The sequence below is a fragment of the Vanellus vanellus genome, assembly GCF_965231255.1.
Source record: "Vanellus vanellus genome assembly, chromosome: Z".
NCBI classification, from domain to species: Eukaryota; Metazoa; Chordata; class Aves; order Charadriiformes; family Charadriidae; genus Vanellus; species Vanellus vanellus.
Window position 1 is genome coordinate 24,065,225 of NC_138908.1, and position 16,967 is coordinate 24,082,191.

Sequence of the window (16,967 nt, forward strand, 5' to 3'; positions counted from 1 at the left end):
GCTCACTTGTCCCTTGAGTGTCCCTATGCAGGTGTGGCAGCCCAAGGGAGGACGTCACCTGGAGGAGCAAGGGGACCCGCTGGGCAGCGGCTGCTGGACCTGGTTCTGCGGGGACACGGAGCCTCTGCTGCTGCCCACAGCTTGGAGGAGGAGGGCAGGGCGAGGGCTGGGCAGGGCTGTCGTGGTGGCATGCCGGCTCTCAGGAGCATCCCAGCTGGAACTGCTGAGCCAGAGCCGCGGTTCCAGCTGCTGGCCCCCTGCCCATCCTGCCCCATCGCACCACGCTGCAGGCAGGGCAGGGTAGGGCAGGCTCTGGGAGCGCTGGGCTGGTGGTCTCCATTGACGGGCTCTTACTCTGTTTTCCTTTGCAGCGGGAGGGAGCAGCAGCAGGAGGAGGAGGAGGGGGCTGCCCTTCCCCCAGGTACAGGGGTAGCAGCCATGGTGCACCAGGCAAAAGGTTTCCTGGAGGCACCACCCTCTCTGCTAGTCCTCAAGGAAGTAGAAGTGGCAGATACGGAGGCAGGATTGGAAATAGCAGAGGTATGGCAGGTCCACAAACACTGCAACAATGTGTCTCGTGGAGGAGGGTATGTCTTAATTAGTCCAAGGAGCTGCTGTGCCTCTTCCCAGCATTCATTGCCTTCTGGCTTTGTGTGGGTTTTTTTTATCCCCCAGAACAGGGCAGTGTAAGTGAAAGTGGAAAGGTGGTTTCTCCAATGTGTTAGGAATGTGCTTATTCAAAGGAAATACCTACAAAATACCTGCCAAGGACAGACTCCAAAAGCAAAGCCTGCCACCGCAGAAGGGGGTGTTGCACCAAAGGGGTATCTGCAGAGTTCTGTCTCAGGAGGGCAGAAGAAACGGCAGGAGAAAGAATTGGGCAAGCCTTTTCTTGCCCGCAGGGGACCGCAGGGTGTCTGCTGAATGGCCCCTGCAAATTAGCAGAGTGTCACACACCTGTGAGAACGTTGTGTTCGAAAGTGAGGCCCTTGGAAGAAAGGGCTAATGCCAACCAGCCCAAGGCACCTTCTCTAGAGAGCTAAGGGAGCAATTTGCCAAAAAATTGCTTACTCCTCCAGGGCATCCCTTGCCACCTGCTAACGCCAACATTTCTGGTTTAGGCAACCACCACTTTTCCTCCAACCGCCCCCGAGACCACGACAGAGTCCCTGCGATGTGCAGAAGATCAAAAGAACCTTTCAAAGGCACAAAGGTAAAAGGAGTGAGCTTGGGTTAAATGGAGAACTGATTGATCCAGTTGATCCTGGCTTTACCTCTCCAATCCACTGTGGGATGGAAAGGTTTGCAGGCTCCCTCCAGGAAACCGAAAACCAAAGCAAAAGGAAGAGACCAGAGGCCTGGGAAGAGGAGATGGAATGTAAACAAGAAGAAAAAAGAAGGAAGAGAGGAAGAAGACTGCGACTGAAGAGAAGAAGAAAGGTCCAGATGGTGAAGAAGCCCAGGTGAGTCCCAGGCTCTGCTGCCCATCTTTCCCAACTCCTTAAACTGCGCTAAGTCAGTCCAAGGGGCTGGCAAGGGACGGCCAGGGATGGTGCCGTGCAGGCTTTGGGAAGAAGTCCATGGCAGCTCCCCAGGGGCTCCCGATGGAGCCCTGCTGCGTGGCACAGGCGCACTGTGCATCCCTGCAGACGCACAGTCTCAAAGGGCGTTCCCCATGGGGACAAGGCGCCAGAGCCACCCCCTGCTCAATGCCAGCTGGGCTAGAAACCCTTCCTTGCCGGCTGTGTTTCCCAAAGGAAGGGGAACCAAGTCCTGTCTCGTCCTGCCTTTGGGCTTTACCAGCGTTTTCTGACTCTGTCCTTGTAGGTGCCCGTTTCCTGTTAGTGCCTGAACCCCTGTGACTCCTGGGCTCCCGCACGCCATGTTCACAATAAAAGGATCTTTTCTCTCTTAATACAGTTGTGGATATAGTGTGCATGTGTCTTTAGTTTCTCTCTTTTTTTTGGTTGAGGTTTTCATTAAAGTAATTTAATTTGTTTTTTAAACGTGTAAGTCTCTTTTCTCTCTCATCCCTTCCCTCAGAGAGTTAAACTTACTGGAGTTGTGGGAACTTGTGCTGTGTGCCCAACTGCAAAAGATAACTTATGACGCCCTGGCAGAAACGCGTATGACATATCCTGCACCACAAAAGGGGTAACCTGTCCGGCCTTCCCCACCCAGACCGTTCCTGTTTTCTGTCTTTTTAACAGACATGATGTACTCCACCAATGCCATCATGGGACAAATAGCATCTGTCCTTGTTTGAAGTAAAACGGAACCGATTCTCTCTTCAGTCACTTCACTTTTTAGCTAAGCCTCTTCTAACTACTGCAGTGAGCAGCCTATTGTGCAGAAACCGTTCACTCTCAGAGTGACGAGACCTGTGTTGATAGTTGATGCCAGGCATGGTATGCAGAGAGGCTCTTGCTTAGACTTAGGGCTATAACACCCAAGGGCAGATAACGTGGTTATTTGCCCCGTTGGAGGGTGGGAAGCGGAAAAGCGCAGAGGGGTCGCACCTGCGGGGAGGAGCGGACTAGACAGGTGACCCAAAATTGCCCAACAGGGGATTCCATCCCATCTGCCTCACGCGCAGTAGAAAAGCTGAGGGATCAAAGGGTCAGCCCTCTTTCTTCGATGGCCGATGCCTGAGGAGGACTCTGTCTGTTCGTGTGCATTTGGTCTCGATCCTGAATGCAGCTCCGGAATCCAGTTCCCATCCGTCACTGATTCCGGTCTGGGACTTCCCCAGGGCCAGCTGGTGAGGTGACTGTCATCCTGGGAGCTCGATACGGTTTTCTATACATTTCATTATTTCCTTTTTACTTTTCTATTAATATTTCATTAAAGCAGTTTAGTTCCTTCTAAACTCGTATGTCTCTCTCTCTCTCTCTCTCTCCTGCCTCTCTCTTTTTTTTTACAGAAGAGAGGGAGTGGGGAGCATCTGTCACTTGCCTTGTGGCCGTTTTGGCCCAAACCATGAGAGGCAGGTAGAGTGTTTACAGGAGAGAGAGCAATATTCAAAAGTTGCATGAAAACGGCGACTTGGCAATATTATGGGTACGTGTAGACTCATGACGGATGCTATAAAAGATCTGGATCGGGGTATTTTCAGAAGGGCAGCTTATGAGCCAGTGTAATCCTGTAGTAACGGACAGCAAGAACGTAGCGCTGCAACAGAAAGATGGACAGCTTTTGGCAGTCAATTTTGTGCTTAGGTGTCTAAGTAGTTAGATTCTCAGGGAGATACTTAGAGAAGTACTACTTGAACTAAGTAGTTTCGATAACTAGGCAGACCTGGGCCGATGTGCAGAAAATTGGCGCCCCTGCTTAGTATCTGCCGCACGTTTTCACCCTGGGTTTTCTTTTTTGGTGAGCTAAAATGGTCGAGGCTTTGGGACAAACTGTCTCCTCCCATGTCTATCAAAACTGGACATGCCTTAGCACAACTGGGAGTGGTAGTTTTGTAATTTTAGTGAATTTGCTGCTGTTGGAGCTGTAGTCAAAATTAAGGAAGGAGTTTAATTACTTGCATAAAGGGAGAGCATGCGAGTAGTCTACTGACTTTGGTGTGGTCCCCAGAGCACAAGGGATTTGGGGACCACTTACTACTGGGTGTAGTTGAGAACTTTGTGCTGGAGAGTCACTGTCCTGGTTTGAGGTAAAACAGAAACAATTTTGTTCAGTAACTTCACTTCTTAGCTGGGCCTCTTCTAACTACTGAAATTAACTGCATATTGTGCAGACAATGTTCACTCTCAGAGTGATAAGACCAATTGTTTGTAGCTGATGCCCAGACATGGTATGCAGAGAGGCTCCTGTTTATACTTATTGCTATAACCCCCAAGGCCAACCAACTTTGTTATTTGCCCCGTTGGAGGGTCAGAAGTGGAAAAGCATAGTGTAGTCCCACCTGCAGAGAGGAGCTGACGGGACAGGTGACCCAAAACTCACCAACAGGGTATTCCATCCCATCTGCCTCATGCTCAGTATAAAAGCTGAGGGATCAAAGGGGCAGGTCTCTTCCTTCAATGGCTGACGTCTGAGGAGGACTCTGTTTGTCTGCCTGTGATCCCGATCCTGAATCCAGATCCAGAATCCAGTTCCCGTCCGTCACTGCGTCCAGCCTGGGACTGCCCCAGTGCCAGCCGGTGACGTCATTGTCATCTCGGGAGCTTGATACGGTTTTGTATATATTTTTCATTTTTTCTTTTCTTTTATTATTAATACTTCATTAAAGTACTTTAGTTCCTTCTAAACTCATAAGTCTCTTTTTCCTCCTCTGCCTCTCTCTTTGAAGAGGGGTAGAGGGGAGCATCTGTCGGTGCCATTTGGGGTGCCACAGGTCCCCAGTAGTGGATTTTGGCCTAAACCACGACAGTCCCGTAGCTTGTGAATTTGACTGGTTTCCCTGTGCCATGAAGTCGATTTTATCCTGACTAGAGCAAGACATGTATTTAAAGTGAAATCAAAGTGTGCTAACCTTTGTATACAGAAAACAGTTGGAGTTCTTCTCTATCTCAGAACTTTGGCAGCAGAGGCATTGCTTTCTCATGGAGGCCGGCTCCGTGTGTATGTGTGCACAGAAAGCAGGAGCGGTGGGGCAGGGTGTCAGTGCACCCCTGAGAAGCTGTAAAACATTTGGTCCGGTCTCAGTGTGCAGCTGCAATAGGTGGGAAAACAGGAGGAAACCAAAGGCGGCAATGAGAAGACAGCTGTATCAGCCTGAGTATTTGATGAGCCATACACATAGCTCACAGTTAACCTCAAGTGGTAACATGAAGGAAATGAAAATGTTTCCTCTGGGGACAATGGGGCACAGGGGTGCTGACAGTTGGCCTGATGGGTGTTATCAAAAGTTGGAGAGAAGTCCCCTTGATTGGCCGGAGCAGACGCCCAAAGGCTGTACTGGGTTGCCCATGGATGGCAGCGGGAGCTGTCCAGGGACGGGATCAATTGTCCCAGCAAAGGCAGTCTGGTTGCCCAGAGTCTGCACTGAGCTGCCCACGGGTGGCCCCGGGTTGCCCATCAAGAGCACCGGGCACCAAAGGGCTGCATCAGGTTGCCATAGCGGCTGCAGGGAGCTGCCCGGGCAGAACCCGGTCCCTGAGCGCCCTGCGCCCCTGGCAAAGCTGCCCCGGTTCTGTGTCACACAGGGCACTGGGGACGCTGCAGTGTCTAGCAGTGCTGCCACCGAACCCCACAGCACAGCAGGGAGTAGCCGCCCTCCCGGACACTCCCAAGCCTCTGGAGGTTTCGGGTGAGTATATACCATTATGGGAAAGGTTTTTTTATGCAAACTACCCATTTTTGAAGGACTCAAGTGGCTTTCACGCTGTAACAGATGGGATTGAGCACATGCTTTGAGTCAAACCCCACTCCCACCCAGGCATCTTGTTGCAGCACACCAGTGTCCTCACCTTTCACTGGGCTCTGAGCCAGGCTGGGAGCTGTGGGGAGGGGATGGGGTACCTCCTGAGTCGCCTCATGAGGGTTTGGCCTCAGATGCGGTGTGTTAGGGACATTTGCTGGCCCTCTGCATGATGTTTCTGACAACAACTGACTGATACCCTGAATCTGAAAAGAGCAGTAGCACCCACAATGCCGTATGCAGTTCTCGGTAGCAAAATCTTCACGTGTGGCCATTCCTCCTAGGGCTCCTGCAAGGCTGCTGTTTACACACCCTTCTGAAAAGACTGTCTGGGATTTCTCCTTTCCAAGTGCATCGATTTTACATCAGGTGAGGCATAGGCATTTTTCTTCCTTTGCAAGTCAAGAGAGGGCTGTTCTCTTGAGACTGAAATAGCTGGAGGGGGTCAAATTTGGATATAGATCTGCAAAGCATTAATGCAAGTGAAGGTGGGGGGTGAGGATTGAGTCCCTGACCCACCAATCACACTGGGTTGGTCCAAAGGGGCGCAGCTATCGGGGCTGGAAAGGGCACTTTGAAAGAGAAAAGGACATCTGGAGTACTAGAAGATCAGCACATACGCCAACCAAAAGAAGCCAATGAACACAAGACAATCACCAGCTACACTTTCACGGGATTGACAGATTTGAGGAGAATGAAGGCCTAATATCTGTCATTCTCCTGAGCAGCCACGCTTTGCTTTTCTCCGCATTTCAATACTTGAGGCTAGATACTAACAACAAATTCAAATCCCTTTCCAGATACAAATGCTTGGGGTGCTGTGAGAAGGCATTTGCTTTCAAGAGTTTTAGGCCTGTACAGGTGACCTGTGGGTGCTGTGTGCGTTGCAGTTTGTGTTAGAAGCTGCATGTGTTGCTGTAAGAAGGAAGGCAAGTGCAGGAGCTGACTGAGGGAAGTTGTCTTCTATCTCCTCCTCTGTGCAGGATAAGTACTTGAAGAGCAGTGGTCAGGAATGGAGGCTGTCGGCTCTCGCTTAACGGCAAGACGTGCCAAGGTTCTGCCTGCCATCAACACCATGGCTTCCAGCTATAACGACCGTTTCCCGTACTACCCATTGCCTCAGAGCTCCAGCCTCCCCTGGATGCCCAGCACCTACTCTAAAAGAGATGCCATCAAACCAACTTTGGCTCCCTTTTCCAAAACTTCCCAGGGGATGACCACCAGCGAGAAGCTCCCTTATATTTCCAACAGAACAACCCTCTTCACCCGCTACACCCCTGACGACTGGTACAGGTCCAACCTGACCAAGTACAAAGAGTCAGAGACTTCCCAGCACAATGCGGAGGCTCTGAGAGTTGATACCACCCGCATGATTGGGGATAAATACCAGCAGACAAAGAAAACACAAGAAGAAAGCACCAAAAGCCTGGGAGGACGTGTGAATGCTATTGAGTTTTGGAAAGGGGAGCTCTGCCGTGAGCTGGATGAGATGATCGGGGAGACCAACACGCTCACAGACATGAAGAAGAGACTAGAAAGAGCCTTGGCTGAGAAGGAGGCCCCTCTCCAGGTAAGCACTCTGTCCAGTGGGCTGCAAGCTGTAGCCTACTGCTGGAACAACTGCAGCCATTCAAATGTCTAAGTTCCACTGCAGCTCCGCAAGACCTAGAGAGTTTTTATGAAGAGACCATAAGTTAAGTTTGCAATGTCTTCCCATCTGCTACATCCCCTATCAGCCCGTTATGAGCTCATCACAACTCCATTTGCTTAACCAAATATTTGTGTAGGCGGAACATCCAAATTCCTGGACTGGGAGACAGAAGCCCATGTCTTCCTACAACACCCTGGGGAGGTCAGCATCAAGGCTGACACAGGTGCCTGTGCCACGGCTCTGGTTGCAGCTGGGACACGCGTGCTTCCTCATGTTGATTTGATGCATACGGTGCAGTTCGGTTTCTTGTTGTCAGCTGAAGCAGCCGCCCTGGGCACTTTGTTCCCCTGGTGTCCCCTCTGTGCCCGCCTAGAATTTCTTTTCTTGCATTTCTTGAGATGGGGACTCTCTCTATAGAGAATCCTGCCCCTGCACCCAACAGTGATGGCATGTCCCCAACAGGTCGCTCAGCAGTGCTTGCTTCAGCGGGAGAAGAGGATGGGCATTGACCTCGTCCATGATGATGTGGAGAAAGAGCTCTTCACGGTAAGTTGGGCCACCCAGATCATGTGTTAAAGCCAGTTTTACCTAAACTGCCCTACAGAGGCTTTGCAGCCTTCTTCCCTACCTGGCTCCTTACCGCTGGGGAGGTGCTCAGCTCTTCAACCCCCCCAAAACCTGCTGGGCCAGGGGATGGGGTTCCCCCAGGCAGCAGCATGCCCACGCCGTGTGGGTATGACTTGGCCGTACAGAGGATGGAATAGCTGAAGAGCAGCTGCGTGTTTGTGTAGCGTGTGGGGGTTCTGTGTCCCTCTTCAGGGAGTAGTGCACTAAAGACATGCACGCAGTTTGGGGGCACTTTCTCCACTCCCTGCCTGTTTACTCTGGGCAGAAAGACAAGCAGGCAAGTTCTTGCTGTGTGCAGGGTTGGGGAGGTCTGAGGGGACGAGTGGCATCAGGACAACTGAGTACAGACACTGGTGATGGGGCCATGTGTCCTTTACCCAGGAAGTCAATGTCATCAGGTCGTGCCAGGAGAAGATGCAGCGGTACCTGGATGAAGCCAAAGCCCAGCTCGCGTAAGGAGGAGCTCCTTATGTCATGCCGTAGGGCTGATGTGCATTTGCAGTTGTGATGTGGACCCCCAGCAGACCCCGACCTCTCCCCACACCCTGCAGATGGAAAAGCCAGGCGGGCTCCCTGGGAAGTGGGCAGTGATGCTCATGGGAGGACAGAGCTGCGTGGGAGGGAGCTGCGGGGAACTGGAGCGGGGAGGAAGCCCTTCCACCTGAACATCCCCAGCGATGGCTGTTGTTTACATGTTGAAGGTCCAACAGGGTGGCCCAGCACAAGCTGGAGAGGGACCTGGCCCACAAGCAGGCGGCCCACCGCATCGATGACAAGTGTCACCACCTGAGGAGCACCTCCCACGGCATCAGCTACTACCCAGCGGTGGAGCGGGTCGATGCCACGTGAGTGCACGCTGGGCAGCACGCCAGCAGCAAGCTGTGCCCGGGATGCACGGTGCCTCTCCCTGGCAGGGAGCTGCTTGTCCCCAGCCCACTGTCAAGGCACGTCCATCCCGCCTGGAGACAGCTGCCTGAGTGGGACCGTTTCTCTCTGCTTATTGTTATTCTTACTGTTATTGTTATTGTTAACCTTACCTTTATTCTTACCCTTACTCGTACTCTTCTTCTCATTCCTATTATCTGTTGTTGTTCTATTAAACTGTCTCTATCTCCACCCGTGAGTCCTGGTCTTTCTCTTTCCCCTCCATTGAGAGTGGCTGTGTGGTCCTAGCTGCTGGCCAGAGTTAAACCACAACCTATGCTCAAATTAAAGACGGAGATTTCAGATATATTTAATCAGTGCTGCTCCCAGGCAGGCTTCATGCCTGCCCACGTCCAGCTTCAGCACTACGGGCTTACCGGGGCCTCTTCTTCCCCCTCACCTCCTGAAGGATCTCGGTGCCGGACTCTTGGGCCAAGATCACAGACGACAACATCCTCCGCTCACAGAGCCAACGGGCGGCCTCCTCCAAGCTGCGGGACAACATCGAGAACCTGCTGGTGGTGGCGGCAAACGAGATGTGGAGCCAGTTCAACAGGGTGAACATCGCCTTCACCAAACGCATCAGCAAGACAGCCGATGCCAAGAGCAAGATCCGGACCCACCTGGCCAAGGTAGTCGGAACCCCTCCCTTTCGGTGTGTCACTGTCACTTCCTAGTGACACCCCTGAGGTGGGACCCTTAGGAGTTGGCACCGTAATTTCATCTCAAGGGATCTGTTTTTGCTAGGGCATCCTCACTGGCAGCCTGGGAGCACAGGGATTGCCAGCAGAAAATGCCAATGCTGGTTGCATCTCCTGGTAGTTCCTTCAGAAGCGCTGGCTGCCCTCCAGAACGGCCTTGCTGGGCCTCTGCTGGGCTGCCTGCTGGGGGGGTTGCAGGCTTGCTTCTCCTCCAAGGACGTGCTTTCACTCTCCGTGCTCTGGGGCTGCTGCATGGGCATGCGCGTGTTTGCTTTGCCAAGCAGATTCAGTGGAAATCAGTGATGGACACCTGCCTCAGAGCTGTGGGTCTCATAGAAAGCTTCCTGAGACGTGCCCGACACTGTATTGAGTAACTGAGGGAAGACGGGGCTTGCAGCACTGCGAGCTGATGCCACGTCTTTCAGTGAGGATCCATGAAGAACCTTCCCTCTCTGAGTTACTGTTGATGGATGATTAGTTCCAGCAAGCGGTAATTTTGGGAAGCTGGGAATTCAATAGGTCCATCAGTGCTCCAAAACCTCCTCTGATGTGACAGCAAGAGCCAAGAGAGGATTTTCCCTGAAGAAAAATTACTCTTGGCTCTGCGCCTTGATGTGTAGCAGAATGACAGGGGTCTGAGCCCAGGGTCTGCTTATTGAACTTGTTTTGTTCTGCAGATGGACAGGAGGAAAGGGTAATTATGTAGTCACTTGAGAAGATACTTTTTAATTTGTGCATGGGTTTCTTTTTTACGCCAGACGCTGCAGGAAATCTTCCAGGTGGAGAAGACCATAGAAGCCATCCAAAAGGCCATTAGGGACCAAGGGCCTCCCTTAAAAGTGGCTCAGAGCCGGCTGGACGAGCGCACACGCAGACCAAACGTGGAGCTGTGCCGGGACACTGCCCAGCTCCGGTAAGGCAGGAGTGTGGGTCTGGTGGGCTCCTTGAGGAGTTACGGCTGGTAGCACCCGAGGGTAGCACCCGGGAGTAGCACTGCATGAAAAATTAAGCATGGGCTTTTTTTCCAACAGTCCTTCCATAAGCGCACTGCTATAATCAAAAGCAATGAGCAGGTATTGCAGCCTTTGGGTGCTGGGAGAGCTCTGCGCCCATAAAGGAGGCTGTACACCATGGCCGGGTATAGCCTGATGGCACCCCATGAGGGGATGGATTCTTCCCGCTTGGGTAAGCCCCATCTTCTCTCCAGCCTGCTTCCCGGCAGTTGGATGTGCTCAGTTTTGAAGGACGAGCCCTTTACTCTCCAACAGGATCCTGCTGAGATCCCTTAGGCCCTTCCTTTTGGGGAACTGCAAGGAAGGGTGCCCCCTATGGAGAAGCAGAAAGGGCTGTCCTCACCTTCTCCGAGGACACTGGAAATCCTTTCAAGGACACAGTGGTCTGTTTGGGATTGCATGCCGAGGAGCTGTGGAGGAGTAGGCTGGCCTGAGCGCCCAGCAGCACCCCCTCTGAGGCACCCCAAAGTTCACCCCTCCTGGGAGCCCGTTGGGCAAGACTCCAGCTGAAGCCTTTTCAGAGCAATTGAAACCCAGCCCCACAGCCTTTGCAGCATCTCGTACAACAAGGGTTTTTTCCATCCTCCCCTTGTTTCACATTCACTTTTAGCCTCTCCCAGATGTCCTGTTTTCTTTGTGTGCATCTGTGGGCATGGGGAGGATGCCTGCACAGGGAAATCCAGGAGGGGGAGCCAACAAACCCCCCAAACCAAGCAGGAACAGGAAACCACACCTGCTCATCCCTCTTCTTGCTGGCCCGAGCTGCTCTGGGAGAGGCGGCTGCGCGTTGCCAAAGCCTTTGAGCAGACTTAACCATGCCTCCCCGCTGAGGTCTAGAGGAGCTCTGCCCTCAGCTTTCCCATGCGTCTGCCAGAAACGGGGGGTCTGAGTTAGTCTGAGCACGCTGAAGGGGGAAATCCTGTGACCAAGGGGCCCTTCAGCAATGCCACGCTAGAAACCACCCCCACGATGGCACTGTTAACCAGGGTTTCTTGCTGTTTTCCAGCCTTGTCAACGAGGTCCACAAAATCAACGAGACGGTCCAGAGCCTCCAGCAGCGCCTGAGAGACACCGAGGACACCCTGCAAATGCTGGTTCATACCAAGTCGGTCTTGCAGCATGACCTGGCCGTCAAAGCCAACACACTCTTCATTGATGAGGAGAAGTGCATGGGCATGCGCAAGACCTTTCCCAGCACGGTGCGGCTGCTGGGTTCCATTTAGGCTCAGCTGAACTCACTGAATCTGTTGTGGGAGGGATTCCCAGTTTGGCTAAGATGCTTTGGAAATACTTGATTAGAGTTTCACTTCCTGGTGAAAGCCATGAGTAGAAATTAAATGATCTTTTTGTGTGTTATACGGTCTACCGGTATTTTTTTTGCCTTTGGTTTTTCTCTTTCCACTGTACTTTCACGGTGTGCCAGAAAGTCACTGAAAATACTTTGTATGAGACTAAGAGTAAATCCACCCACGGGGATTCAGTCCTACCCTCTCAGTCGGTGATTTTAGGAGAAAAACTGTCGTGTCTGCCTCCTTTTGAGTCTGTCTGATGTGGGAAAAGCACAGGGTGAAGCCATGCCGGCTGTCTCGAATCACCTCCCTGTCCTCCACGGGCCTTAGCATAGCTTCAAGGAGAGTCCGTTCCAGGATCTTCCCAGGCACAGAGGTGAGGCTGACAGCTGGGGACTTCCCAGGCTCCCCCTTTCCCCCTTTTTCAAAAATGGGTGCCACATTTCCCTTCTTCCAGTCACTGGGGACTTCCCCTGACTGCCATGACTTTTCAAATATCACCTTCTTAGGTGATATCACCCTTTCATTCCTTGGAGGTATTTCACTGGTGTTTCCTTCTTGCCTCATCGCTGGAAGACTTCAGGTGTCCTGCAGCGTAGCCAGCACATCTCAGAGCAACAGCCTGTGGGCCCTCGCTAGCACCCTGTCCCTCTAACCTTGGCGTGTCATCTCACAGCTTGTCACGGGCAAGCCTGATATTGTCCCCCTCTCCCCTCAAGCCTCGTTTTAAGCGCTGTCAGGGAGCCCTGATAGCTGGTGAGCAAAGACCTTCTTCCCCCTTTGAGACAAGTGAATCCCATCTGATGCCGGCAAGCCTGGTGCTGTGTAGGCCATCCCCTTATCAAAAAAAACAAAATTCTGTTGGTCACACCAGCCATGGAGCCACTTATTAATAGACTGGGCCTGTCTGTATGTTTCTTCCAATGTCGCTGCCTGTAACTGGAAGGAAAGAGGAAAAAATAACCTGTGCCCCACATCCCCTTACCAACCGTCCCAAGGCCCTGAAGTCTCTTTTGATCGCCATTGGAGGACATGTTGCAGCTTCACCACCACACACACGGAAGAGTAATAATGGGTAATAGTCCGAGGGCCGTACCAGGCTTGGAAGTTTCCTAGTGATGACCTTAAGCTGGGGCCCAGGGAGGAAGCAGACATCCCATCGGAAGAATAAAGGTTTGGACCAATTTATGTCATTCATGTTCATGGTATGAAAATAATCTTGTATGTTATGAAATAATCTTGCCGGCCAGCTTGGGTCAAGTGCTCACGTCTCACTCCTCCTCATCCCTGCGCCTGGCAAGCTCAAAATCTCTGAGCCCTTGAAACCCACACACCATAGCCAGCTATAAAGTACATATTTTCACAAGTTCAGACACTGGAGTCTTCTAAAAGTGCAGGCTTCCCAACTATTAGAAGAGAAGTTAGTCCTGTGTCGCTCAAAGCAGGACACACTATAACAGTTTTTCATCGCAGGAGAGAGCATATTATTCTCTTTGCATAACCTCATGCAAAATGACTGCAATTCAAAGTGCAGAGCACTCAGGCCTGGTGGCCCTATCTCCCTTAAGCTCTCAGTTTCGCAGCTGCTCACTGAGTTCACGAAAAACACAGTCAGAGTTTTTATTCATTAAGCACAGTCTTTAAGGCAGCTATCTTGTCAGGTTTTGAAAGCCGAGCTCTTGTCCTCAGCTCCTCTGCTCTTCTCCTGGGCACACAGTAGCTACTGGAAACAGCTGAAGAGGCACTGCTCATTGTGTGTTGCTATCAACATATTTACATTAGTTTAGTCTAAAATACACCCCGTGATTATGTAAAGGTTTGGAAAGGACCAGGCCAAGTCGGGACAGCTGAGGCCACCTGGGCTAGTATCAAGGCTGATTTGGTATTAGCAGACGATTGTTTCTCTTTGGAAGAGCAATTACACAAAACAGTGAAGGTGATCTGAAGCTTTGTTGAGGCGGGTGCACTGCATACCCTGACCTCTGAGTTCATGATCTGCTTCCCCTCCTAATCAATGGGCAGAAATAGCACTTCTTTGATACAGTTCCAGTGACTTCAGACATTGGTTTTAACAGATTTTGACTTGACGCACAGAGGCACGTGTCTTTCCACTGAAAGAGGGTTTAGTTCATGACGAGGCAGGAAGTTGCAATAATACTGTTAGGTGAGATTGCATCCACTATGAACAGCCATGCAAGGATGATGATGGTTTTGAAAAGAATCAAAATTTTTATCACAGCTCCCATAAAATTCAATAGAGCCCAAAACCTCTGGTGCAAACTGTAGGAACAAATCTCAAGAATGTGGCAAAGTTCAAAGCAAGGAGGGGAGGAAGATTTTTATTTCAAGATAAAAGTGATTTCACCCCTTCATGTGCATGCTGTCCTATCCTCCCAGCAGCTAAATGTGTATTTCCACCCAGCCTGGACACAATTCCCCGAGCCGAGACAGAGGACAAGAGACACAGCTTTGGGAGGCCTCTGCATATCTCCCGGATGGTCCCTGCCTGGGTGAACAACGCTCACATCTGCCCCTTCACACTGGGTTATACCAACAACCAAACCACTCAAGTGCCCCTACTGGAAGAGGCCTCTTGTGCAACTCGGAGACGGCTCAGGGAAGGGTCAACAAGGAATATAGACCTGGATGCTCTGGAGTGTGGCATCGCAGGTCTGGACGGATTGACCTCCAGGCTCAGGGATCCCACAGCCTCTCTGGCAACCCACTCCACTGCTTTATGAGTCTCACAAGGATTTTCTTCTGGATTCCTGCTCTCCAGCCTGAACCTCTCCACTTTCAGGAGATGCCACCAGGCAGTGCTGGCAAGACGTTCCAAGTGATGGGTTCTGTTGTCACCGAGGGATGGGCTCTGATGTCACCAAGCAACGGATTGTGAACACGTGCCCCTCGCTGCTTAAATCCAGGTGCCGAGTCCCATCCGGCTGGTTCATACCCGCATTCCAGCTGAGCAGTTGGCGAGGCTGGAGTGTTGAGCCAAGCCTTGGCGCTGGTGTCCTGACTGGGGAGTTAGTTGCTCGCGGCAGCTCTCCATCTGTGCCCCAGAGCCCGCAAAGGATTTTCCCTGGCCCTGTCAGCTTCAGGCAGCCGGGGCAGTCAGGAGGCACGCTCGCAGCAGCAGAGGTGAGCTGTGTGGGGACACCGCACCCTGGGGATCTGGGAGGGTTTCTTTCTTGAGGGACCTGGGCATTTCTTCCAGCCCTCCTCAGGCCAGCCAGTGACCGTAGCCTCTCTTCCTTTTCCAGCCTGACACTGGCTGCTGCAGCGCCACAGGGAGGGAGCACTTGGTCACCCCCAGCTGCCCCTAGCACGATGCAGCGAGTGGAGAGCATGGCAATGGACCTGGACAACCGCTGCCCAGTGTGCCTGGACAACTGGGACGATGCCGCCTATGCCATGCCATGCCTCCACCAATTCTGTTACCAGTGCATCCTGCGCTGGGCTAACAGCAAGCCCGAGTGCCCTCTCTGCAAGAGGAGAGTGCGATCCATCGTGCACTCGGTGAGGGCAGACAATGACTTCGAAGAGGTTCCCATCGCGTCATCTGCCTCAGCCCCCGCACCAGTTGGCACCCGGCAGGCCGGAGGAGCGCCCAGGCACCCAGACACCCACAGCCCCCCTCGCCGCTCTGTAACACCTCAGCTGCTGGCAGTGGAGTCAGTGCCCAGGGCTCTGGTGGGCGGCCTCCAGCCCCATACCTGGGCGTTCCTCTTTGACGACCACCCGGCTCTCCTCCAACGCTTTCTGCCCTGGCTCCAACAGCAGCTGGGGCTGATCTTTGCCGAGGAGCCTTCAGCAGCCGTTGTGATGGAGGACCTCATCCTGGCCGTCCTGGGCTTCTTTGGTCTGGACGAAGAGGTCCTGGTCCGGCTGCTGCAGGTCAGCCTCCAGGATCGCGCGGCGACATTTGTACAGCAGCTTATCAACGTCGCCGTGCAACGCTGCAGCGCGGAGGCCCACTGTCTGCTGGGCCTCGAGGACAGCCATGCTGCCGAGGAGCAGGAGGGCAGCCCCGTGGCTGTCCCTCCTCCTGCTGCCTCCAGAAGGGGGTCTCCTGGCCCTGGCCAAGGCACCTCCCGCAGCCCTGCTGCAGACGATGAAGAGGAGCGACCCAACACCTCCACCGCTGCTCTTCATGGGGCTCCCGGCAGCTCCCCCGATGCCCCTGTTCCAACCAACGGGGAACAGGAGGAGCTGCATGAGGATCCAGGGGAGGTTGCCGCAGGTCCCTCTACTCCCAGCCGCAGCAGGGACCTCTCCCGTGGGGGGCCACGGCGAGGCCCGAAGAGGAGGGCCAGCAGCTCCCAACATTCACCTCAGCCACCCAAGAGGCCACCCCGCCGGCACAACTAGAACAAGGCCCCAGGAGCTGCCAAAACCAGGGCCAGGCCAGCAGCTGGGACACATGCCGGCCAACGGTTCAGTCAGAAGGGGGACTCCAGGGCTGGACCATTCCCCACTGCCAAATGTCCCATGCCTGGTCTCCTCCTCACCACATCATCTGCCCCGACGTCCCGGGGATCTGCTCTCCTACCAGCCTCTACTGCCCCGTCATGCCCTGCAACACTGGCACCCAAATCCTTCCTCCTGCTCAGAGTCTGCACCACTTGGCTCTGCCCTCTGCATCACCCCATGCTCACACCCTGCCAAGGCAGGAGCCACAAGAAGTTCAACAGGAGAAAGAAGTGAAGTCCAGAACCTGGCGAGGGACAACCCCAGGAACCAGCACATTTGGCGCGCTGCTCGGCTGGAAAGCAGCTTGGCGTAAAAAGCCCTGCAGGTCCTGGTGGCCACCCAGCTGATCATGAGCCAACAGTGTGCCCTTGCCACCAGGAGCACTGATGGTGTCCTGGGCTGGACTGGAGAGAGAGTCTGGCAAAGGAGTGTGAAGATGATAAAGGCACTGCAGCATCTCTCCTCTGAGGAAAGGCTGAGCGAGCTGGCACCGCTTAGCCTGGTGAAGAGAAGGCTCGCAGGGGAATTGATCAATGAATAAAAAGCCTGATGGGAGGCTGCAGAGAAGATGGAGCCAGACCCTGGCTGAGCGGCGCTGGCTGTCTCTGCTGCAGCAGGCAGCTATCGCAAGATGACTTCCAGAGGTCCCTTCCAACCTCAGCCTTTCTGTCATTCAGTTAAAGTATTTGAATTGCCTAAAGAATCTATATGAATAACTTCAGTGCTGTTCTATAAAGTCAATAAAGAAGAGAAAGTAGTACAAACTTGCTGACGTTCCTCAAACTCTATTGATCGAATCATTAATACTGTGAAGTTCCAACACGCAGGGACGTCCCCAAATTCACTTATATGTTCTGGAAGACTGCCTCAGCTCAGTCAGCATGACCCCGACATGGGGTACAATTCTGCTGTGCTTAT

At 52.9% G+C, this 16,967-nt stretch overlaps 1 protein-coding gene across 1 annotated transcript; it reads left to right on the forward strand.

Annotated features, from left to right (window-relative positions):
• Window positions 1-6,383: 6,383 nt before the first annotated feature.
• LOC309683147 (tektin-3-like) lies at window positions 6,384-11,510 on the forward strand (the record flags this gene model as incomplete). Its single annotated transcript, XM_082497348.1, has 7 exons — window positions 6,384-6,941; window positions 7,485-7,568; window positions 8,031-8,101; window positions 8,351-8,494; window positions 8,983-9,205; window positions 10,033-10,187; window positions 11,294-11,510. 7 exons carry the CDS (start codon window positions 6,384-6,386, stop codon window positions 11,508-11,510), a joined length of 1,452 nt encoding a protein of 483 aa, XP_082353474.1.
• Window positions 11,511-16,967: the final 5,457 nt, after the last annotated feature.